Source organism: Larus michahellis, chromosome 4, assembly GCF_964199755.1.
Source record: "Larus michahellis chromosome 4, bLarMic1.1, whole genome shotgun sequence".
Taxonomy (NCBI): domain Eukaryota; kingdom Metazoa; phylum Chordata; class Aves; order Charadriiformes; family Laridae; genus Larus; species Larus michahellis.
Genome location: NC_133899.1, coordinates 81117754 through 81142085, shown reverse-complemented (window position 1 = coordinate 81142085; position 24332 = coordinate 81117754). Strand labels below are relative to the sequence as shown.

The following is a 24332-nucleotide window of genomic DNA, read 5'->3' as shown; positions in this document are numbered from 1 at the left end:
GCTGAAGTTGCAGGCTAGTCCAAACTTAAAAGCCATGGCAAATTCCATTTAGTTGTCTTATGCCCAACCAGTGTAACACATGGGTTACTGCCGCCACAGAATCACTCACTGCTCTCAGCAGTGTGTACCTTCCCAATTGTATTGTCTGCCCAGATACCGTGTATGGATGTAGTTCCTCGTGATTGTGCTCAAAGGCACAAGTTGAACTCAATACTTAGCATGGTTCAAATACGTCTGTTTGTCAAAGACATCATGACCATACAAGGCCAGAGTTAGCAAAGCTTAGGCGTGCTGCTTGCCTTTGGAAGTGTGAGAGCCGTGGAAGGAACTGTCTATACACAGTGACACCTTTTGTGAGATGAGGGAACCATGTCTAGACAGTTATTAAGGCAGCTGGTCCCCATAACTCATCAACTGATAAGTTGATTACTTATCAACAGGGAAAAAAAAAAAAAGGTGTGACAATTTCCCCTTCTTTCCCAGGTTCAGACACCTTGATGAAGCTTTGCAGAATCAGAGAGTTATCCTGGAAAATGTCATAACTAAAGTGGAAGAGAAAAAAAATGGGATTCAGGTTTCAGCTAAACAGATCGAAGACAGGTAATTGCTATGCTTTTTTTTTTTCTTTTTTTTCTTGAAAGTGGTTGAAGAGTAAAAATATTATTTTCGCTAAATGTAAGTTAACAGAAGTAAATGCAGATGCTGTATTTTTTTTTCCATGGAGGGTAGGAAATAATAGTAAGATTAAAAATATCAAATTCATGTTTGAGTAATACTGACAAGTCATGACATTGTAATACATGATTCCATAGTCCTTATAAGGCATGTGACAGCTGACTTCAGAGTTAAGATTTCTTTGTATAATCTGTTTCCTAACTAGAATTTGAAAAGATTAGAAGTGAAGACTGTTTTTAAAATACGTTATTTCCTAGAATCATAGAATTGCAGAACATGAGGTTGGAAGGGACCTCAAGGATCATCCGGTCCAACCTTTCTTGGCAAAAGCACAGTCTAGACAAGATGGCCCAGCACCCTGTCCAGCTGAATCTTAAAAGTGTCCAATGGTGGGGAATACACCACTTCCCAGGGGAGATTATTCCAATGTCTGATTGTTCTCATTGTGAAAATTTTTCTTCTTGTGTCCCATTGGAATATCCCCAGGAGTAACTTGTACCCATTACCCCTCATCTTTTCCACGTGAGTCCTTGTAAAAAGGGAGTCTCCATCTGCTTTGTAGTCACCCTTTAAATACTGGAACATGGTGATAAGGTCTCCCCTAAGCCTTCTTTTCTCAAGGCTGAACAAACCCAATCCTAACAGCCTTACCTCGTATCACAGGCTTCCCAGTCCTTTGATCATCTTTGTGGCCCTTCTCCGGAGCCTCTCCAGCCTGTCCACATCTGTTTTGTATAGCGTGGACCAAAACTGAACACAGTATTCCAGGGGTGGCCTGACAAGTGCTGAGTAGGAACAATGACTTCTTTATCTCTGCTGGTGATGGCCTTGTTGATGCAACCCAGCATCCTGTTGGCTTTTTTCTTCAAGAAACGTCAAAACAAGATGCAATTCCAGTACAGACTAGTATAAAAATATATAAAAATATAATCGGCTACTGATTATGTATTTGTTAGCTGTTGGATCTCTCTTCTGTGTTAATAAAACCATTTCAAACACCTTGAAAGAGTACAAATGTATTTATACTATTTATACTCTAGAATAAACTGAAAGTTTTTTGGATTAGCATGCCACATTCAGAGGGTAGTGATCAATGGCTCAATGTCCAGATGGAGGTCAGTGATGAGGGGTGTGCCTCAGGCATCCATATCGGGACCAGTACTGTTTAATATCTTCATCAGCGACATAGACAGTGGGATCAAGTGCATCCTCAGCAAATTTGCAGAGGACTCCAAGCTGAGTGGTGTGATTGACATGCCTGAGGGATGGGATGTGATTGGGAGGGACAAGCTTGAGAAGTGGGCCCATTTGAACCTCGTAAAGTTCAACAAGGCAAAGTGCAGGGTCCTGCACCTGTGTCAGGGAAACCTCCGGTATCGAAATAGGTTTGGGCATGAAGGGATTGAGAGCAGCGCTGCCAAGAAGGACTTGGGGGTACTGGAGGATGGAAAGCTGGATGTGAGCTGACAATGTGCACTCCCAGCCCAGAAGGCCAACTGCATCCTGGGCTGTATCAAAAGAAGTGTGGCTAGCAGGTTGAGGGAGGTGATTCTGATTCTGCCCCTCTACTTCAGTCTGGTGAGATCCCACATGGAGTACTGCATCCAGCTGTGGAGCCCTCAGCACAGGAAGGACATGGACCTGTTGGAGTGAGTCCAGAGGAGGGCCACAAAAGTCATCAGAGGGCTGGAGCACCTCTCCTATGAGGACAGGCTGAGACCATTGGGGTTGTTCACCTGCAGAAGAGAAGGCTCCAGGGAGACTTTATTGCAGCCTTTCAGTACTTAAAGGGGGCTTATGAGAAAGATGGGGATGAACTTTATAGTAGGGCCTGTTGTGATAGGACAAGGGGTAATGGTTTTAGAATAAAAAGGGTAGATTTAGACTAGTTATAAGGAAGAAATTTTTTTACAGTGAGGATGGTGAGGTCCCTTCCAATGCAAACCATTCTGTGTTTGAAGAGAGAAGTGTGGGAGAATTTACAGGAAATGGTACAACCTTCTTTGGAGTTCTCTCTCAACTGTTAGATCACTTCTTGTAATAAATAACTACTAAGCTCTGAATAATTGACATACCAGTTGTCTCATCCAGGGATGTATATCTCTTACCTATAGGTTACTTGAAGTAAAACATTTATACGAAAAGGTAGAAAATCAAATAAAAATGGCCAAGATGGTTTTGATGAATGAAATCAATAAACGAACGAACATCCTTCTTGAACAACTTGAAGTAAGTAAGGCTAGTCTCTGTGGTATCTTGTGAAATTAAACTAAACTAAATTTAATCCCAGTGTCAATGGGAAGTATAGGGACTGTGAGAATTATTGTCCCTTTGCTTATGTTATCAAATATTACTTTTTTTTTTTTCTTCAGAATTTTATGTGGAATCAATAGTTGACAGATTCAGGAAGAAGTGGCAAAATGTTTGCTTATCATGCATTAACCACATTTTCTAATGCAGTTACAGAAAATATATGTGCATGTTTTGAGTACTTACAAAACAAACAAGCTTTTGATGTTAATGATTAATTTGTAGAAGACCACTAGCAGCACATTTAATATTCTGTTTTGAAAATAATCCTCTGGTATACTTTCTGTAACAGAGCCTGCAGGTTTGACTCTTTGATTTTTGGATGAAGTATATATGATTTTATTTTGAAATGTGCTGGGCACAAAATTGCTATCAGATCTGATCAGAATTTCCAGTTCTCAGTTATTCTTGGGTAATTTTAGCAGGTGTTGGAAAGACAGGGCGCTCAGCACTTGCTGGCTACCTTTGAACTTACATATTTGACTCAAATATGACTACTCAGCTAAGTAGCTTTACAAAAAAGAGGAACGTATGTTCTCATTTCAGGATGATTAAACATTAAGTAAATTAAGTGTTCATGTGTTTTGACAACATTTCAGTGTTTGTCTGACTTACCTATAACCACAACCGAACTGTGCACACGCTTGAAGTATATGCACAGTGCTCTGTTGAAGTGCACGTAGAGGGCACAAAATGACATCAGGAGGTGCTGGATTCAAATCAAACATGGGAAGATTGTCCTTTACATAAATAGTAAATGAGTGTGGAACTCCTTGCTGCAAGATATTGTGTGTGGGTTCACAAGTAGTTACGGACAAACGCATAGAAAAATATACTGAGGGTGATAATGTAGCCTCTGTCCTTGTGGTGCCTAAATCATGAATTGCTGGAGACTGGAAGACCATTGTGAGGAAATGCTGCATGCTTCTGCCCTTTTTATATTCTTTGTTGGGTCTCTTCTGTATTGTAAGAGTCAAGAAAGCGGTCCAGGTGCAAGTTTGATTCAACTTCTACAGCTTTATTGAGTTACTTTATTCTGTTACACCAAGGCCAGAATGATGTAGGTTGCTGCTGGAGGAGTCATTGTTCTTCCTGAATTCAGACATATCTGTTTAATAGGATTTGCTTTCTTTTTATGATTGGTGGTTTAAAGATAATTCTAAATAAGAGTGTCCCTGCAAATAATGCATAATGTAGTGCCAATGATTGTATGCATTATGTGTGTCTGAAGAATGACAACTATCTTCTACTGATTCACGTTATTAACAGAAAATCACCAGTGAAAGGAAGCAGAAATTGGAGCAGCAACTGCAAAGTGTTGTGGTTTTAAGCAGACAGGTAGAACATGTGCAGAACTTCATCAGCTGGGCAGTGTGCAGTAAAAACAGCATCCCATTTCTCTTTAGTAAAGAACTGGTAAGAACGATACTTATTATCTCAGTCAATTCAAATTGTGCAGTAAATGTCAGAACTGTTTTAAGGATTTAGTGTTTCTCAAATAAAACATTTTTTATGTTTTATCATAAAATCATCCTCCTTTGATTTGTCACCAGATTGTATTTCAGATCCAGCGCTTGTTAGAGACAAACTGTAACACAGACATAGGCCCTCCTCTGAAGATCAGATTTACTTGGGATCCCTCCTACTGGACTAAACAACTGTCCAACTTGGGTAAGAAAATTATGTTGTTGTTTATTAGGCAAGTGCCCAAAGCTAGACCAGACAGATATAGACAATACAGTACTTTCCCTAAAGTGCTCTCCTTTTTTGTTTTGACTTCCAGTTTTGTACTTGACATGTTCTGAAGAAAAGCTAGTGTGGCTGAACTTTCCTGTTTTTTTCCCTCCAGTTATATCAATTCACCTATTAAAAGACATTGTTATATATAAATATTACCTTATAAACATTGCCTAGAAATACTTTCTATAAATATCATCTTTGATGGTCTTACAAAATCACAATGTAAGAACATAACTGCTAATTTAGTGGAAACACTGTGAAGGACTAAACAAATAACTGAAATTACTTAAAATGTAGTGTCAGTGGCTATCAAACAGCCTTGACTTTGCCCAATGTATTTGTAATTCAGTTCTGTCCCAGCAAGCAACAGCACTGTACAACAGCGTGACTTTGGCAGTCCTGTAAGGAGTACCCTGGATGAAATGGAGTATCTGCAGGCGGCCTTGTGCAATTTCCTCTGCCTTACCCAGGGGCAGCTGGGTTAGTCATGCCTGTGCGCCGCACATCCTTTGGTATCTTAGTGGCCAAGGGACCTGAGCAGTGCTTCAGACACTTACAATTAACAGGCACAAAGATGGCTTTAAGACATTGACTGTATAATAATTACAGTATTACTTATATAATGATTGTGCATACTCTGACTTTGTTTCCCAACAGCTATAAATTTCCCAATTGCGGTAGGTTTTTACAGTAAATTCAGTTAGGTGGGCTGATCAATGGTCTAGAAGATTGGTTCGCTTCCCATTCTAAGATATTTAAAACTAGATGAGGTAAAACACTGTCAAATGTACTACAGGGAACAATCTTCTCTTGACTAAAAGCATGTACAAGATCGGTTCATAGGTCACTTCTATTTCTAGCTTTTACGATTCTCACCTACGTACCATCAATCTCTTTTATTTTTGTCACTTTCACCCTGGAAGCAGTCTTTTGTACTTGTGCTTATGGATGAGAAGATATGCTTGTACTTTAGTAAAAAATGAAAGTATAAGCTATATCCATCAGTAAAAATAAGTTAAGGTCAATTTTTCAAAGCATTTGCTGGTAATTCAGCCATGAGTTCCACTGACATCAGTGGAAGTTTGGTGTGATATTAAGTCACTGAAAAATCTTGAAAAATTTGTCATGAAGGTATGTTGAAGGACTGTTTGGATAGGATATTTGAATATCTTTTATATTTGAAATGAAGACAAGGAAATGGCCAGTGTTCACAGTTTTTTTTCTGTAAATTTGTCAAGATCACAGGAGGGAGTAAATTTGCTGTTTTTTTCTAGGAGGTTTCACTATGGAAGGTGGACACATTTCTCACTCAGATGTGCTACTCTGTGGAAATGTGCAAGGATTACAGGCCTCTTTGTATCATGGGCACCGTTCACCAGCGTCACAGCTGGATGCTGTGAATAGCCAGCTACATCAGTTTCCACCTGCAGTTCAGTGTCCTACACCTGTGTGTTGCTCACGCTGCCTCAGTGTACCTCACCCAAACAAAGCTCAGCCTTCTTACCAAGACATAAACCGCCACCAAAATTTTCAGCAACCTCCAGAAGTGCGTGAGCAGCACTTTCCTCTGCAGTACAGCATGCAACAACATGACAAAGAGCAAAGGGATGCCCCCCAACCTCTGAAGCTAACACAGTCTGGGCTGGAACAGCAGTCACAGTCAGAGCCAGAGAACGTGTCCAGGAGGATGGGAAAGCATTTACCATCCCAGCAGACTGCGCCCCTGGGTTATGCTGTTGTATCACATGAAGCTCAGCAAGTTCACATGAGCCATCCACAGCCATTCCGCACACAGGCTTCTTTGCAGACATCAACTGTGCAAGTGCAACTTGGTCATCTCCAGAAGATAAAAGCTAACCACTTGCAGCAGCCACCACAACAGCAGCAGCAGCCACCGGCATCACCACCATCAGATCAGAATGAGAACACCCACAAACAAGTCATCCAGCAAAGCCTGGACATAATGCACCACCAATTTGAGCTGGAGGAGATGAAAAAGGATCTGGAGCTTCTTCTGCAGGCCCAAGGACAGTCCAGCTTGCAGCTGAACCAAGCCAAGCCACCTCAACACGTTCAACAGACCATAGTTGGTCAAATCAACTACATAGTGAGGCAGCCAGCCCCAGTTCAGCAACAAATCCAAGATGAAGCACAAGTAAGTTCTCTGAAAGTTCTTTCCTATTGCATTTAGTCAATGTAAGCTCAGAAGTGGGAGACGTCTTTGAGATTTCATGTATTTGGTTGAACTTTCTGTTGTTGTCTTGTCTATGTTTGCATTCAGCAGAGGCTTCATGCCTCATGCAGATTGGGCCAAAATTTTCTGTAAAGTGCTGCATAAACAACCTGGATCCCAAAGATCTGAATCTCTAAATACACAAGGTGAGCAGCAGTTGGGAGAATAAAAGCACTGTCATTCCTCCTTTGTGATAGGTAACTGGAGGACTGCAGTGGTCTCACTCTCCATTTCAACTCCTTGTTACTGGAAACTTTAAGCCCTGAGTCCTTGAAAAAGATTGCCTTTTGATTCTGAATAATTAGCGAAAAGGGAGTGAAGAACACCTTTTTTTCGGTCTGAGAGTTATTTCCCATTCTACTAGTAATTGCTCTTGCTACTGCATCATGTTCTTTAAGATTTTCATCAGTATTCATACATGCTATTCTGTTACGGTTTTGTCAGCACGGCTAATTTCTCCCCCTTTCCTCTGTTGATAAGAATCCTGCCTTTGAAAAAGGGACAGTGCTTGGTGGTGAGCATCCAAACTGCAAGGCAGATAAGGGTGCACAATAAGGTGTCTTTGAAACTCATTCAAAACAGTGTGGATTGCAGTAGAAAGGTGGCTTGGACTTCCCGTTGTGTAAATTCTGGGGAGTTCCCACCTTGAATAGCTCTCAAAGTGGCTTACCTGTAGGGGCAGACTGCAGGCTTCTGGAATAGCTGTACATTTCAGCAGCTTTATTGATTTTTTTTATTTTTTTGAATTCATTAATGTTTGAGAGAAATCTTTCTCTATTCATTTATCTCTCTCGTTAGGTTTACTTTGAACATCTTTGGTTTTTTAGAGTATTTCCAGTCTTGTCATATTGCGTATGCTATGCGTTCATGTGAATTTGTTACCATTTTTCTTTCTGAGATTTTGAAGACATAAATTCTTAATTGTGATTTGTAGGTCTGTGAGAGTTCCACTGAACTTGATGCCCAGAAGCCTGTAATTCCTCTTGACAAACGTGATAGTCCCTCCCTGTCACAGTTACTAGATGAAGAAGCCAGTGTCAGCAGTCACTCCCCTGAGAGCCCATTGCAACAATCAGCTTTCCATCCAGTGAGAAAGGTATAAAGAACTTTTTAAAAAAATATTTTAAAGGGAAAACATGAGCTGATAATATTGAATATAATATGGCATTGAAATTTGCAATCAGGTTGAAAAAATTAAAATACAGTAAATATTGACAAAATAGCTTGTAAATCTTGGAAGACAGTCATAGCCTAACCTCGTGCGCATCTCCCAGTAAGATACCTACACTGCGCCGTAGCCAGGATCAGCAACTGTTCTATAAGCTGGTAGTGTTTAGATCTGGCTGGCATGATTGTTTTGTGTGAACTGGTAAATAAACAGAAGACCTACTTCTTTATTGAGTAAATTCTGTCCAGTCCCTATCTCTAGGGATTTAACTATCAGGACTTGCTAACTACCATACTAGCAGCAGTTAATTTGAAAAAAAGAGTCAGAGATTCTGATGAAATCAGGCCTGAGAAACATCTTTCAAAATAGTTGCCCCAGAAATAACAACACTGAAGACGTGGTGTCTGAAAGGGATATAATTCTGTTATACTCCTTCTCCTTGTTCGTGTATAAGCAGGAAAATCATAATTTCTGTATCTCTAGAATATTTCAGCACATAATAGAGTCATGCTTTGATCCTTCCACCTACTGTGAGGCCCTATTGAAGCAGCAGCATAAACAAAACCAGGAGGGCTCATCTTTATCAGTAGATCCTTGGTGGCTCTGGATATCACCTGTGTATTTGAGGCAGAGGAGCTGCCTTTTACCTCTCCATACAGTTTGTTTAAAACACTCCAAACAGTGCTTTATATTCTGGTTGCTCAGATTTGTTTGGTACTTGGGTGTATGACTCATGACATGTACCATGTAGAAGTCTTTCATTGGTGTTTTTTCTTGAAATTTGTGTGTGGAATATTGTTGAAGAATTGTCTTTCCTTACTAGCCTCCAAAAGGCTATTATTTTATCGTTCTTTGATATGTAGCTTTGTTGATCCAGCATATTTATGATGCAATGCCCATTCGGAGAGTTGTTGGAGATCCTTTTGGGAATTGTAGAGACACAGAAAGGTAATGATTATTGAGGCTCTGGAAGCAACACGCAAATCAGATTCTGAAGCTACAAAGAAATCTACAATTGCTAACTTAATCTTTTAGATGTGATGGAATTTCTAGATTAGGTTGATGGTAACACAACATTCTGAGATGATGCTTTCTGGCTCTGAACTTCCACATGTGGAAGCAGATCTCCCTTAACTTCTGATGACAGAGCACAGGACTGAGGAAAGCTATGCAAATTTTCTAGGGTAGGGCTACATTTACGTTAGGATATGACTGTAAAAATTGAAGATGTGTATTTAAGGCCTGAGCAAGAACATGAACCTGAGCACTTACTTTTCTTGTAATGCAGCCACACCCTCATTTGTGAAAATGAATGGTGATGCTAACCAACTAGCTTTCAGAGACTTTTTCTACATGCATGTGGAAAAAGCTGTCCTTTGTCTTCTGTACCTGTAAAGGAAGGTTACTCTCAACAGCTTAAACAAGAAAAGTTAGAAAGAGGGAAGAAAATGGAAGCAGATGTGCAAGAGAGAGACTAGTGTAATCTGATGGGAAAAGGAGGAGGAAAAAAAAGGAAGAAGGGCTGTTTCGTTGCTGTACAAGTTGAGAAGGCGGCAAGAGGAGGAGACTCCTGGGGAAAAAAAAGAAAAAGGAAATTTTTCTAATGGTACTGAGAAGTGAATGCTCTTGTGCAGAAAGCACAGATGTCCCTGTGTTTTTTACTAGTTTCCTGGTACATCTGCAAGAAATGAGGACCTTCAACAGTTACAGTATGCCATCTTTGCTTGTATTTATCTCTTGTAATGAGCTGTTTGGGATGAAGCCACAATGTACTGAAGCTCTGTCAATGGCTAATTAGAAATGATGAAGGGAAACAGCACAGTAAGGAAACTCTTGAAATACTTTCTTCATGAATACTGTTTAAAGAAGCTTTTGCTGATGATTAGATCTGGTTTAAATAGGAGATCAGTTCTTGTTCAAGAACAAGGGCATGTGTCTCTTCATTCTCATCTCTGTTTCACCTGATTAATATTTTCACACTCATCTTCAGACAAAAATTTCTGGATAGGTGTTTGTCCATTTACTTTCATGTGGCCTGTATTCAGAACGTGTCATCTCTCTCAAGTTCTTGGTGGCCATGGAAAAAGTGAATGTGGGGAAGTCTAAAATACTGCACTTGGAAAATGGTAGAGAAACCTTTTGCTACCCGGAGAAGAACTGTATTCTGCTTTTTGGAGAATAATTTTTATTGGACTTCTTGGCCTCCTGTTGCAGTTCTGCTGAACTCTGATAGCCTTTGTTGTGCGCGGCATTCCTATTGGAGTAGGTAATTCGCTGGCTGATGAGATTCTTTCATTAAAGAGAAAGCAGTATGAACCAGGATGTAGCAAAACTCAGAATTAACTGTTTAGTGATATGTTTGCCAAGATCTGTCAAAAAATAAAGGCTTCCATTAGCCCAGTGTTTTCCTTTATTTCGGAGCGGGGCATGACTTGATTGCTCATGTAATTAAACATCTGTGCATTAATTTTGAAACATGTTTACAGTATGCATTTGATACTATTGGCTGATAACTAGATGAATTGTCTGCATACAGGATCATATTTATGTATGAAGCAATATAGAGCAGATGCTATTAATAGTTTGGGATCACAACATTACTCATGAACGGGGAAACCACAAGTACGTTATTCAGATCGTCCCAGACGAGTGCTAGTGCAGCCGTTACACCGCGGTGTGAGACACTCGTATGCCATGTGAGTGCTTTTGAGTTCAAAGAATGCCTGTTCAGGTTATTCTGATGAGTACTGTGTTTTGTCCCTCACATTTAAAGCTGGTTATTAATAAGCAGAAGTAGAGAAGTAGGGATGTAACACTTCACACACTTGTAAAATGTCCTAGTGTGTTACATTTCACCATCTATCAGGACAAAAATTAAATCTAGCTTCACTAAGCAGAGCGAATTTTGGCTTTCTAGACATATAAAGTAGGGCTTTCTAGCTTGTGTCATTCAGAAACATTGGCATCAAGGCTACTGCTGTTTTGAACTTTGGAGTAATTCCTGTCTGTGCTCACCTGCTGTGTATGCATGTGTATACTTTAGTATCTAAACGTGTAACTTCACTTATGTGTGGGCTTGTTTTCATTTGTTTCACTGTTTTTGGAACATTAATGGTGGTATTTTGTCAGCCTTTCTGTCTTCCTGTGTATTTTTCGTAACTATTCTTTCCCGGTGAATTGAATTCTTTGTGCAAAATAAATTTTTCTATACTTAGACCATTGATTGATATGTCAAGTACTGCACTTAGCATAATGTTGGGCTTGATTAGCACCTTTTAAGAATGCAACACTAGAAATGGAAGTTTTCTGTCTATGTGCAAATTTTTCTTTTCACAGTCCCCTGTCAGTATACTTCACTCATGTTGCTGTGACCTCTGGTTTGGATAGTGGAGTTGTTCCCTCTCCATGCCTGTCTGATACCCAGCCTCTCCAGTAACAATGCCAGCAAGACAGAGGACAAATCTCATAATAACTTTTGTGATACCCGCGCTTTTGTTCTAGGGAATTGTGCCAAGCTCTAGCAAATGGATTTTATACAAGCTATTGAATTTCTAAGTTGCAGTGTGAGGGAGTGAGTACTCAATCAGATTAACAATTTTGTGGAAAGGATTACCAAAGTTACCAACCTTCTGCAGTGATATGGTCCTCCTGTTGCTTTTACATAGTATGATATTGAGTTATTAATTTGCACACAGGACTGGAGAGGCCATCTATTATGGAGCAGAGGTGAGAATAATAAGGTATTTTTGGCCTAATTGTGTTTTCAGGAGTAATAAAGGGCATACAATCCCTGTTTTGCTTACATGTACCTAATTGTCATTTGTGGCTGTGATGAGCAAGAGGTCTAAAGCCTGTACCTAACATTTGAAGAAATGTCATAATTACTGTACATTTATTGCAAAAATTTGTGGTTTGAGGCTTAGGTACTGCTGCAACAGACATTGGCGTTGTTGCAGGGCCAGCTCGACATCTCTCCTCCTCAGACTCTGTAAGTGCACCCCTTTCTCTAGTTAGGAGCAGGGCCTTTACTTCTGGGAGGGAGGATTTCTTGTCTTGTCCAGCTGTTGGATTGGGTCCTGGGCAGTGGAACACTCTGTACCATCCCCGCTCATCCTAAAAACCTAACTGGCTTGGGCGCTCGTGGTTCTGCCTTCTGGGATGCTGGTCAGTTGTGAGTAGATTGGACAGCATTTGTCAAACTCAGGTTTGGTTATGTTCCTTAGCAACCTTTGAGGGTTTCTCACCTTGAGCTGTTATTTCACCTTCTGCTTAAAATAAATTTCTGAATATGTCATGGACTGTATTAGTAAATTGTTACTGAACAATTTTTCAACAAGTACAGAACAAGTAAATTGTTACTGTTACTGTATTGGTTCATTTATAGCTGTAGCCAATAGCAGATACTTAGGAAAGGGTATAAGAAACAGACGAATACAAACTGATCCTTTGATGATATACTATCCCAGCTCTAGGTGGCAATCTAAGGTATTTTGCCCCAAAACATTTGTCCTAAACTTTCTTAATGACAACTCCTCCATCTCGGTGGCAAATGCTTAACTAATGGTTTTTGGTTTTGTTTTTGTTTTCTTTAAAAGCATTTGAAATTTGTGGGAGAGCAGTTTGGGGGCACAGTGCAGGTTTTATTTGTTAGTATTGCACTCAGCATGTTGTGATTACATAGTGAGTGAAAGTAATAATAATTTAATACCTGACCCTAGGAGTTTGAATCTGAGCTTGGGACTGGGGTTGGTTTGTTGCTGCTGTTTTTTTTTTCTAATTACTATTAATTTTAGGGGGATTAGAGGTGAAGAAAATAATGATAACAGCCTGAAATTTAGGGTCCTGCAAATTCCTAAAGTATCAGAGTATTTTTAGACTTTAAAGAATTGAGCTGCTTACAGCACAAATGTGTTCATGCTTAATGCAATTAGGTACATTTCCCAGAATGTTAATTTAACAAAACCTTTTCCTTTGACCTGGAAAAAAGGATAAATAAAACATGATGCTGCTTGCTCCATACAATCTCTTCCTCCTTCCGCCTTAAGCCAGCTCCAGTTTATTCAGACAAAATGTTAAGGAAGATATGGATTCTTTTTCTCATAAAAACGGAAAGGAAATCCTTTGGATTCTATTCTGAAATTGGGAAATACTAATAGGAAGCATGTGTATGCTGCGTTATCAGTGCTGCTGTGTGCGGTGAGTTAAACAACTGGATTGGAGTAGTACGTTTGTTTAACCTCCTAGCATAATGAGCTGCCAGGGGGATTGCTCCACTTAATAGCAGCCGTTCATTACTCTGCAACCATTTGCAGCGTGTTATTTCTCTTATAGCAAAGAGAATTGGCAGTTCCTAGTTTTAGCTTTCTTTATCTGTGACACTTAATGTCAACAGCCTTGAGATTTTGCCAAAACAATCCTAACAAATCCTAGTCCCAGTGTTTCAAGGTAAGTATTTACTTCTCAGAATTCTTCTGTATTAGTGCTGCATGTTTACACTGGACCTTTTTAAATGCAACAGTGATCAAAGAAATATTTGAACTGAACAATATATTTATTTTTTGTTCTCTGAAGGCACTTTGCATGTTCTTTCTTCTTACCTTTCACTACCATAGCTATGAAATTTGTGGTAGAAGGCATTTTGGGGTGGTAATGCTGCTGCCATTATATTGTAAGGATCATCAGACCAAAATTAATTTTGAGACAATGAGAATTCCATTTATAATGACACAGATGTAGTTTGATATGCCAGGCTGTACATTAAAATGTCAAAAGTTTCAAATAACCTACAGCTGAAGCCACCCTCTACCCAAGAGCATAATTAATACTTGTTGTTGTTCAAAGGGTGCAATGTAAAAGCAATAGAGCTTTTATAAAAAGAGATCAATTCTTTAAAGGCATCCCATTTGCAAAAACTAGCTGAACTGTCAAGGGAAAAGAGAAATTTTTGCTAATGGCAAAAGAAATGATTATTTTAGGGAGTGAATTAATAGGCTATTAATGAGCCTTGTTCCCAGTGCATTGTTCACTTCACACTTGACAGCAGCTTCATGGATCAGAATGGAATGTGTCTGTTCTTAACTGTGAGTTTTAATATTTTGCACTGAAAGATCATAATGTTGCTTCATCATTAAAATAACCACAAAATTAACTTTTGCCCCAAGGGAAAGACAGATGGCAGTTTGATGGCCTCATTACTCTTTTTTCTTTTTAACAAGAGTAAGGTTTTATATTGGCTTATATAATCTAAAAAGATCTCTGAAGAAACTGATGCTAACCAGAAGAGTAAAAAAGATATAGCCATATAATGAAATTGAATTTCACCTTTCTAAAAATTTTAGTTATAACAAAGTCTTATGCGCGTGTCTCTTTTTTTTTTCTGCAGTAAGAGTCGTCCCAGCGACTAGTCCCAGTAAGTGAACTTGTCTCACTGAAGCCAGGACTAATCCTACCATTGTCTTAGTAGGGCTAACGTTTCGCCTGCAGTGTATACAGTTACACGCAGACAGGTCTTCACAGGGTCAGGTCTCACTACGTAATAGATGATGGCACGCGCTTGTAACATAAGTAAAGGAAGATGAGTGTAGTGATGAGAAGTGAATAGCCACAAGGTCTCCAGTTAACTTGCTGTGCAGCTTTGGGTGGTGTGCCTACCACGTGTGTGCCTCAGCATGCCCGTTTCCAATGGAGCACAGCATTAGGTAGTTCCTATTGAGTCAGACAGGAATTTGTGGATGCTTCATGCTTTTGAGAATCTGGCTAAATAAGTATTTAACTACCTCACAGGGCCCTAATTAATGCTCACAATGGACTTCGAAATAAGGGGAAAAGGCAAGGCTAATTGCAGTCCATCTGTTCCATTCAAGCACGAATTCTGCTTATTTTTTTATTTTCTGTAAGTGTTATGAGAACAATTCATGTGTATATTTTGTTATCTGAAAAAGGCTTGTGATAAAATAAATGATGGAATGAAAAGGAATGGGCCACGTTTGTCACTGCCTCTGCAGGAACTTGTCACAAGCAAATTATGACAGCAAATGAACATTTTTGATCTTTGTGGACTTCTTCAGAATGTGACCATGAAAGCTGGATTCCTGTCTGACATACATTATCTTCCTTTGGTTTGAAACCTGAGCATTCTTAGGAATGCTCTATCAGACAGGGTATATGGAAAATTTTGCCTCCACCAATGGATTTCCTCATTTGCTGTGTTCTAGTTTTCAGCTCAAATGTAAGGTAGGAAGAATGTGTTTGACTAGTTCCAGCTCATTCCAAGAAGTTATTATAGCTCAGACAGTTTAGATGTAGGGACATTCATTTGCTTCAAAAGGAGGAAAACGGCCAATACGTTGGCTGCAGAGACCCAGTACTCTCTGGGGTCCCTTCTACATGAAAGTACTGTTTAAAGCAGACTTACTAGAGCACTGTGTGAACGGCACAAACCTTCCCTAGCACTGCAGAAGAGATGACCTCTTTCTGTCTCAAATGCAGGCTCTTTTGTCTCATTGAATATAAGCAGTCACTGTTCAGGCAAAGCTTCTACTGTAGCATCTATTGCAAATTGAGGAAAAGGAAATTAAATTACATCCTTAGGTGGAAATGTCTGTGGGCAGTGTTCTCTTAGCACATAGGTGATACGCATTGCAAGCAGAGGAATTCAAGACTGACTTCTTTGGCGCTATGTAGGATTTACACAGGCACAACTGACAGCTCAATCTAGACTACTGTGTTTACCACTGTTGGATTAAGATTGACAAAGGTATCAAAATCCAAAATGGAATAACAGTTGAGAAAAATACTAATTAAATCTAGGAAAGGGGTCCTGTCTCAGATTCACTTCTAAGTCAGAAAATAAGTAGAACAATGAAATTAAACTCTAATTCAGATGCAATCAGCACATTTCTTTTGTCTTGATTTATATTACAATGAGTGCTCCTTACTGTATTGTAGTCAATTGAAAAGGATTTATTCAGTCAATTATCAAGGGTGAAACACCAATTAACTATGATGAAATACATGGAAATTTACATATTCAAATAACAAAGATCTGCATACTTCTTAAGACTGCTTATATTTGCTTCATATGGATGCTAGAAGAGTCCTGATTTGAGTACAGTCACACATTCCTGGTAGTAAGGCAGCTTAAGGAAGTCACCTAGGTGGCTGGATTTGCTTTGTATTTCTGTGGTTTTGACAGTGACAAATCATGGGACAGTAGAAAATGCATGTTGCTAAAACTATTTCAGAGACTTTGGTAAATATTCCCTTTCTTTGGAAACTAGACATGTACATCCTTTCCTCATTAATACCTGTAGGATGTTTCTGGATTTACACTATGATATTTAAAGGGCAAGTACCTTAGGTTTTAATGGGACAGACTCACAAACTAGCACAAAGTTTTCAGCATCATTAACAGTAACAATAGTTTTATCCACTTGTGTCAGACCTGAACCTTATTTCTTCTGAATCTTCTTTCTGAATAAAGTGTTATGATGATTTTTGAATAAAATTATAAAGTTTCTGATCTGAATCTTATTTCTTGTGGAATAACTTAATGGAAGCTAGTAGGATTTCTATCAAGGATTGATTTACTACAATATTCTACATGCTTAGATTTCGCATTCATTGTAGGAAGTTAAAAATCAGGATTCTTTGGACTGATTCCTTCTTCAAAGGAAGACATTTTTTGTAAATCACAAAAGAGTAGCCTAGGTGTCTCCTTGTCCAGTTTTCAGTTTTAATGATGGAAACTCTAGAGCTTTTGGAAGTGATATAAGATTACAATGGATACTTTCAAGGCCTCGTGACACAACTGGTTGATTACATGTAGCTGAAACAGACTATCTCATCCATTATAGAAAGAAGAGTAGCGTTTTGTTACTGAAAAGCTTATTAACATTGTTTTGGTTTTTGTGGGTTTTTTTCTTTTTTATTTTCCCAGCATTCCGCATCCTTAAGCATTGTGGGCTTTTCAAACAGTTTAGAAATGGAACTACCTTCAACAAGGTTGTCTAGCTCGGCCGATCTACAGACGCAAGGTGCAGCTGCTGTAACACTTGGTCCATCCCCAAACGCCCTTTGTGACTGCGATGCTCCACCAGAGTCGGTCCCCAGCTACAGCTTGGCATTGGGCAGAGCTCCAAGTGACCTGAGCCTTGCAGCTGCTGCTGGCCTCACACCAGGTGATGCACTCCAGGGCAGCACTAAGTGCAAGGTAGGAATTGCTCAAACTCCTTTACTGAAAGGAAATCCACTTTCATTGATAGAACTTGTTCTTGTTAGTCAGTCAGTCCAAGGCAGCTATTTCAGTAAATAAAGTTTTCCTTATCTGATACTTGAAGACTGATTACAAATTATTTTCTTAAGATGGAAATAAATAAAACTAATAATAAAATTTGGTATTTTTTTGGCCCCTCTCGAAGCTGGAAAATGAAGACTTCAATACTGCAGATCATCCTCTAGAAAATAGCTTGGACACTGCTGGGCAAGATGCAGTTAATGAATTAACTTTTTCTATGCAAAAAGTGCTTGAAGAGCCTATTAATCTTTCGATCAAAAAATCTCAACATTGCACTTCTCCTTCTGAACTGCTCAGCAACAATTTCCTGCCTGTGAATGCCAGAATGAGACAGCTTGGAAGCAAAGCAGGTACCAGGCTTTTCATTATTTCATTTAGGTTTTTGGTCCTTCTTTCTTTCTTAGCACTGTGCATTGCAAGCGTTGCGAAGCAGTATCCTTATTAATGTAGTTACGTATAAATGTGCTTTTCCAGCAAGCTTCAAATGTTATCAGAGTACTTAATCCAATGGAAAAGAGTGTTTGATCTCATTTGTGGAGGAAAAACATGGAAATTATATTCCTTGCATTTGTAACATCCTTTAAATATGAACCAGAAACGAGTGTGTCTGTGTGAAGGACCTGGAGTATCAGTTCTTTTAGAAGCACTCCTGTTAATGAGACCTGCAGTTATGACTATTTGAAGAGCTGGTTTGAGGAGTCCAAATTTAATTAAACAAAAAAAATTACTTCCAAAATGTAATGTGCCTTCTGCTAAGTCCTTCACATCAGTAGCATAGCAAACTTTTCCTAGGTTACTATATTGCACAGTATATGCTTTTGCTTGGCTCTGTCTACTGTGGAAAATTCCCTTCAGCCAAGGCCTATTTCTTCAGCCTTAATGGAGAATTAGACCTTATTTAACTCTTTTCATGGGCAAATTGCCAGCATCCTTGTGCTACACTGTAAAGCCTCATTCCTGCAAACTCTAAAAGTCAATGGGGCTATTCATGCAAGCAAGGGATTGCAGGATCAAGCTGTTATCCTGTGACTTATGCCAATATTTGGCTGCTTTTCTCTGTAAAAGATGAATTAATATTTCTATCTCTGTGCTGTATTTTTATTCAGAGAATTCTAATTAGTACAAAGGAGGCCTAGCTCAGTGAGCCAAGGAAATGTATTTGTCTTCTCTTATATGTACTGTGCCAAATTGTGACAACAATGCCACAATCATTTGTGTGAGTTGTGAGAATCAGGCGCAACCCTAAAAAACTGTGCCTCAGTCAGGCTTAAGTGTCTCTGAGAGGAGCAGCTTTGTAGTATCTGGTTTGGGTTGCGTGACACTACACACAGAAAGCAGCCTCAACATACAGAAACTCACTATCTATAACGGATGCTACAGATTTGCTCTGTGTAAAGTGCAGTTCCTGTTGTGCAACAGAATGGGAAGACTAGAGTGTTGAATTCAATGCTGCTCCCTTTTCACAAGGAAGGATCAGGAGTGAGCAATTCCCATCCTGCTCTCACTGTTTAATGGCGTGCAGTGGGGGGAGACCTGAGGAGATACAGTCACTGTAAGCAGTGTGCACCAGTGAGAGAGATTAACGCTATTGCAAAGGCAACGTTATCTTTGCTAGTGGCTCTCAGTAGGATTTACTAGCTTCAGCAGTGCTGCGCTGCCAAACCCCACTGCTTCTGGTATATAGCTCCAATGACTCATCCTTTTCTAATATCAAACCTAAACATTTCAGCTTAATTTACAAGAAAATACTTCTTATCCTAGCTCCAAGGGATGTGGTACTGTACATCATTTCATCATTTTCCTTCTTACAGCTCCTTTTCTTCTTATCATGGCTTGCATAAACACCCTCCCCTCCCCTTCGTTTTCCTAGACTAAACAAATCTGATGGTTTCAGCCTCTCCTCATGGGTCAGAGTTGCGATTTTTTGAAACCACCTCATTCCTGCTGTGCTATTCTGGGTTGTCTGCAGTTAAGGAGTGCTGCCCACAGCCAAATGCAGTGCTGCAGCTGAGTCCTCCAGGGTGCTATGCAGAGCCAGGGTATCAACTTCTTGTGTTTTACATTCCTCACTGCTGGTAATACACTGCAGCAGCATTATGTGGTTGACTTGCATGTAGTGAATGGTCCACATTAACCCTTAGTTCATTCTACAGAACAGTTCCCTAGTCAGTTATTTTCCTTTGCGATTACATTCATCTGATCCTTCATAAGCATAATACTTACAGTTATCTCAATTCAGTCTTACTGATTTAAGAGATATGTTTTTCTCTGATGTATTAAGATCATTTTTTAATTATAAACGTTCTCCACAATGTTTGAAATCCCTTAAGTTCAGTGTTTTCCACAAATTTTATAGCTACTATCATTTCATGAGCCAAGTTACTGATGGAAATGTGGATTAATATTAGGAACTCAGCACCACTGGAACATCCTCTGACAGCGTGCAACGAAAGGGTGACTCAGTGTGCAGTCATCCTGTAGTAATTCTGTCCAGAGCCATCGCTACCACCCTTCATCTGAGCAACAATCACAAGTGAATAACACTTTAGAAGTGACATGAAATGCACCTTTCCTTGTCAGTCTGATTGTAAAGTGTTTCCTTTGGCTGGGAACAATGGAGTGTTGCTTTCAAGCAGTGACTTAGGTACCATTGACAGGAGCTAGATTTTCTTTAAAAAAGCATATTTTCCTGGCACTTGTTTATCTCCAGATAGTCATGATATTTGGTTTGTTTTGTTGTTAGTGTTGTCTATGTCAAACTAATTCCTAAGAAAAGAAGGAGTTACTATGAAATTTGTCAGTGCACTGGTATTTATGTGGGCATCCACTGGGGCATTCATCTCTACCCCATCTCATCTCTCCAAAGTTGTTTCTTTACTCTTGTGTCTAGTATCAGTCAAAAACTAGTTACTTGCATGCTTATATAATGGATAGTTTGCATTCATATGTTTGTCTGTTACATGCATTGGGAAGATAGAAAAGAATCATACAGTGTAGCTTTCCTCCCTCAGTGGCAGATGGGAGACAGAATTTCCTTCCTGTTTTCAAGTAACTAGAATTATCCAGAAGCTTCTTAGCATGGAGCAGAAGACTGCAGAGACTTCCTGAGCCTTAAGGGTTCAGACCTCAGTAGTTCTGTTTTTCTCAAGTGAAGGCTGTATAGCAAAAGAGGATTACTTATGTTGCTCCATGTATATGGATGAACATGGCATGGCTGTGTACATATATAATTCCCTGGGTATGTAAACATTTCAACAAAATATTTTGGAAAGGCTCCTCCTAGTCAGTACAGAAGCTGTGGTTAAAAGCAAAAGAGAAAGACAAAGACAAAGACTGTATCCCAGAATAGAAAATAGCATACGCGTTTTCTATACATATAGATTAAACGATTCCATAATTCACTTATGGTCTCATATTAAACACCAGTCAAAAGTACATGAATATTGAAGTACTTTCTACCCTAATCTGACTCTGATATTATAAATATTTTATTCATTTTCTTATCTTCTGTTCCAGATTCCAATAACTGTGAAAAGGAACATTTTGAAATGGATATGAAAAGCAATCAGAATGTCAGGTAAAAGAGTCTTTTTTTTTATACAAAAGCACTGGCCATGAAATTTTATGCATGTATTTAGAAAATTCGTCATACCTAATGATAACAGAGAACTTAAAAAGAATGCAAGATTCCTTATAGATAAGGATTTTGAAAGTTGCAAAGTATTCTCTTAAACTTGAAAACAACAATTTAAAACAAGTGGCGAGTTCATGTATTTCTGTTATTCTGTGTAATTTTCCATAATGAATAAATATTTGCAGGCTTATCTCACTTGAACAATTAGAAACTCTTTAGCCCCAATTAAACCTAAAAAATATAATGGGTACAGGATTAACATTATCTCAACAATTTTATAAAACTTTCGTTTCAGCTACTGCTGTGATAATATTTTAAAGTAAAGTTAATGATGTGCTGTGTTCCTGCTTGAAGCCAGCCACACTGAAAAATATCATCAAGCACAACTTAAATTGGAAAGGGCCTATGTTTGGATAGGCGTACACTTCACTGGGTAAAAAACTGTCTGGAAGGTCGGGCCCAAACAAAGGTGGTGAATGGAGTTAAATTTAGTTGGCAGCTGGCCACAAGTGGTGTTCCCGGGGCTCAGTACTGTAACTGGTTCTGTTTAATACCTTTATCAATGACCTGGACAAGGGGATCGAGTGCACCCTCAGTAAGTCTGCAGATGACACCAAGTTGGGCAGGAGTGTTGATCTGTGTGAGGATAGGAAGGCTTTGCAGAGGAATGTGGACAGGCTGGATCGATGGATCGAGGCCAATGGTATGAGGTTCAACCAGGCCAAGTGCTGGGTCCTGCACTTGGGTCACAACAACCCCACGCAATGCTACAGGCTTGGGGAGGAAGAGTGTCTGGAAAGCTGCCTGGTGGAAAAGGACCTGGGGGTATTGGTTAACAGCCAGCTGAATATGAGCCAGCAGTGTGCCCAGAAGGCCAATAGCATCCTGGCCTGTACCAGAAATAGTGTGGCCAGCAGGATTAGGGAAGTGATCATCCCCCTGTACTCGGTAGGTATTTAAAAGACGTGTAGATGTATGTGGTGCTGAGGGACATGGTTTAGTCATAACTTGGCAGTGCTAGGTTAACGGTTGGACTTGATCATCTTAAATGTTTCTTCCAACAAAAATGATTCTGTGATTCTATGACTAATTAAAACAAAAATATATGGAGCAGGGCAAAGTTTTAGCACAGAAGTTAGTAATGCATTTACACATATGATTAATTTAAAATTATTGCATTCACATTTCTTAAAGAATTGGCATGCGAAAAACCATTTCAGTGTTTAGCCAGCGGAGTCACAGTTACAGAGGAAAAGAAACACAAACAATAGTGTGTGAAAAATGTTGAAAGTTGGTAGGGAGGAGAATTTTGTGAAATAAGACTGAATTTAACCATGTGTCATTTTGATTGTAGAGCTGGCCCTAAGGAGCAGAAGAACCCCTATGTGAGACTGGAACGTCTGAAAATATGTACATCAGAAGCAGGGGAGCTCCCGGTGTTTAAGCTCCAGCCACAGGACAATGAGCAGGAAGGAAATTTCCTCCTGATAATTGAATGTGGGACCCAGTCTTCAAGTATGTCTATAAAGGTGAGTGGTATTTCCTTGAGGCTTTACCTGCTTTCTGCCCTTTATGCCACTGGCTTGTACCCACAGTTTCTGAAAGTTATTCTACACTGAACAAGTCTGTTGATTCATTTCAGCCTTGGACATTTCTGTGATGGGTTGAAATAGTAGAGATGCAGCTTTTAGTTTTCTGTGTAGCTCTCCGATACTTCCATTTCTGAGAACTCTGTCTCTGGGATTGGATAGCTGTAGTGTTTTTGTATTCTAGCAAACAACTTGGCTCATATGTCTAGTTACACATATAGGATAAATAGCTAAAAACTGACCCAAATGCATATTTGAGTGTTAGGAACCGATTCCAGAAATCACGGTGTAACAGATTTTTAAAAGCTTTGTATTCCATTGCTTGAGTCTTGACTGTGAATTTCTTTCCACAGAGACCTGTGAGTTGTTTACAGTAAAATTTGCAAATAGGGTTGTAAAGTATCCTGTTTCTATCATCTGTGATATGAAATCTGTACAGCTCTCACAATGTTACAACTTTGTGGTATGTGGAGGAAATGACTTGACCAAGGTGACCTGGCCAGACAGTGGCAGATGTTGATCTGAACCCCAGTGCCCTCTCCAGTAGACTTCGCTGCAGAGAAACCATTTTGTCTGCCAATAACCACTGCTGTTATATGCTTATATATGAAAATGATGATTGTGTGATCCCAAATTTTTCTTCCTTTAAGATAAATAAAGATAGTCCACCTGAAGTACTGAAATCCAAAGAGGAGAACTCAAAGGACAGAAAGCTGCTCATATCCCAGGCTGCAGGACAGACACAATCTCCTCCTGTGAATCCTGCATCTGTTGATCAGAAGCTCAGCAATGGCATCTCCATCATGAAAAAATCTCCAGTTACTCAGGAAGTCAATCCAATTGAAAATGAGGATTTCTGTGCTGTGTGTCTTAATGGAGGAGAACTGTTGTGCTGTGATCACTGCCCCAAGGTCTTCCATCTCTCCTGCCATGTTCCAGCCCTGCTCAGCTTTCCAGTGTGAGTATGTATGACATTTCGCTAATGTGCTCAGTTTCTGCTCACTGCCTTGGGGCAGAATATATCCTCAGGGCTGTATGTGTCAACCTTCCACAAAGGCAAGGACTGCATCTCCCATTTGCCTTTTTTGTTACTTTTCTTGCAAAGGGAATAATTGTCTTACACACTAGAAACTACATGAATTATTAAGAACTGTTTCCAGCCATGTATGCCCTTTCTGCAGTTAGCTGGCCAGTACAACAAAGGAGGTGGTAGGCCTGAGCTTTAAAAACATTATGAGGGCTTACTGGAAAAAACTAAAATCCGAACTCTCATGTAACATCTGTGGTGTAGATGTCAGCTCTTCTCTGCAAGAACAGTGACTAGCACAAGGAAAGGGCAAGCAGTGAGTTCCTATTCAGTTTTCTGTCCAGTTTTATGGGAAATCTAGGATTTTGGGGGCTTTTGTGGAAGCATTTAGGACATTGGTTTTTCCTAAGACACACATTCCCTAGCAACTTGTCACAAATAAATTGTATGTGACAAAGACCCAGAATTAGCTACGTGTCCACATACCAAACTTTAAAAGTGAGGCTGAATAATGTGCACTACTGGTGGGGTATAATTCTGAATTCTGTTACAAATCATTACCAGGTGGGACCAGAGGCTACTTCATTTGTGCCAAACCCAAATAACTGCCTCAGCTGTAAAAAATACGTTGTGAGATAGTAGTAGTTTGGAGATTCTGGTT

General features: G+C 39.5%; 1 protein-coding gene across 2 annotated transcripts in view; it reads left to right on the top strand.

The window, feature by feature from the left end:
- Positions 1–24332, top strand: part of TRIM66 (tripartite motif containing 66) — a 52529-nt gene that overhangs the window by 20868 nt on the left and 7329 nt on the right. For both annotated transcript variants that reach the window (XM_074585904.1, XM_074585903.1), the window contains exons 5-15: positions 484–600; positions 2790–2904; positions 4255–4401; positions 4539–4656; positions 6000–6880; positions 7893–8054; positions 17065–17337; positions 17546–17771; positions 20938–20998; positions 22410–22584; positions 23295–23602. In XM_074585904.1, coding sequence (XP_074442005.1) covers positions 484–600; positions 2790–2904; positions 4255–4401; positions 4539–4656; positions 6000–6880; positions 7893–8054; positions 17065–17337; positions 17546–17771; positions 20938–20998; positions 22410–22584; positions 23295–23602 — 2583 coding nt within the window. The remainder of the gene's footprint in view (positions 1–483; positions 601–2789; positions 2905–4254; positions 4402–4538; positions 4657–5999; positions 6881–7892; positions 8055–17064; positions 17338–17545; positions 17772–20937; positions 20999–22409; positions 22585–23294; positions 23603–24332) is intronic.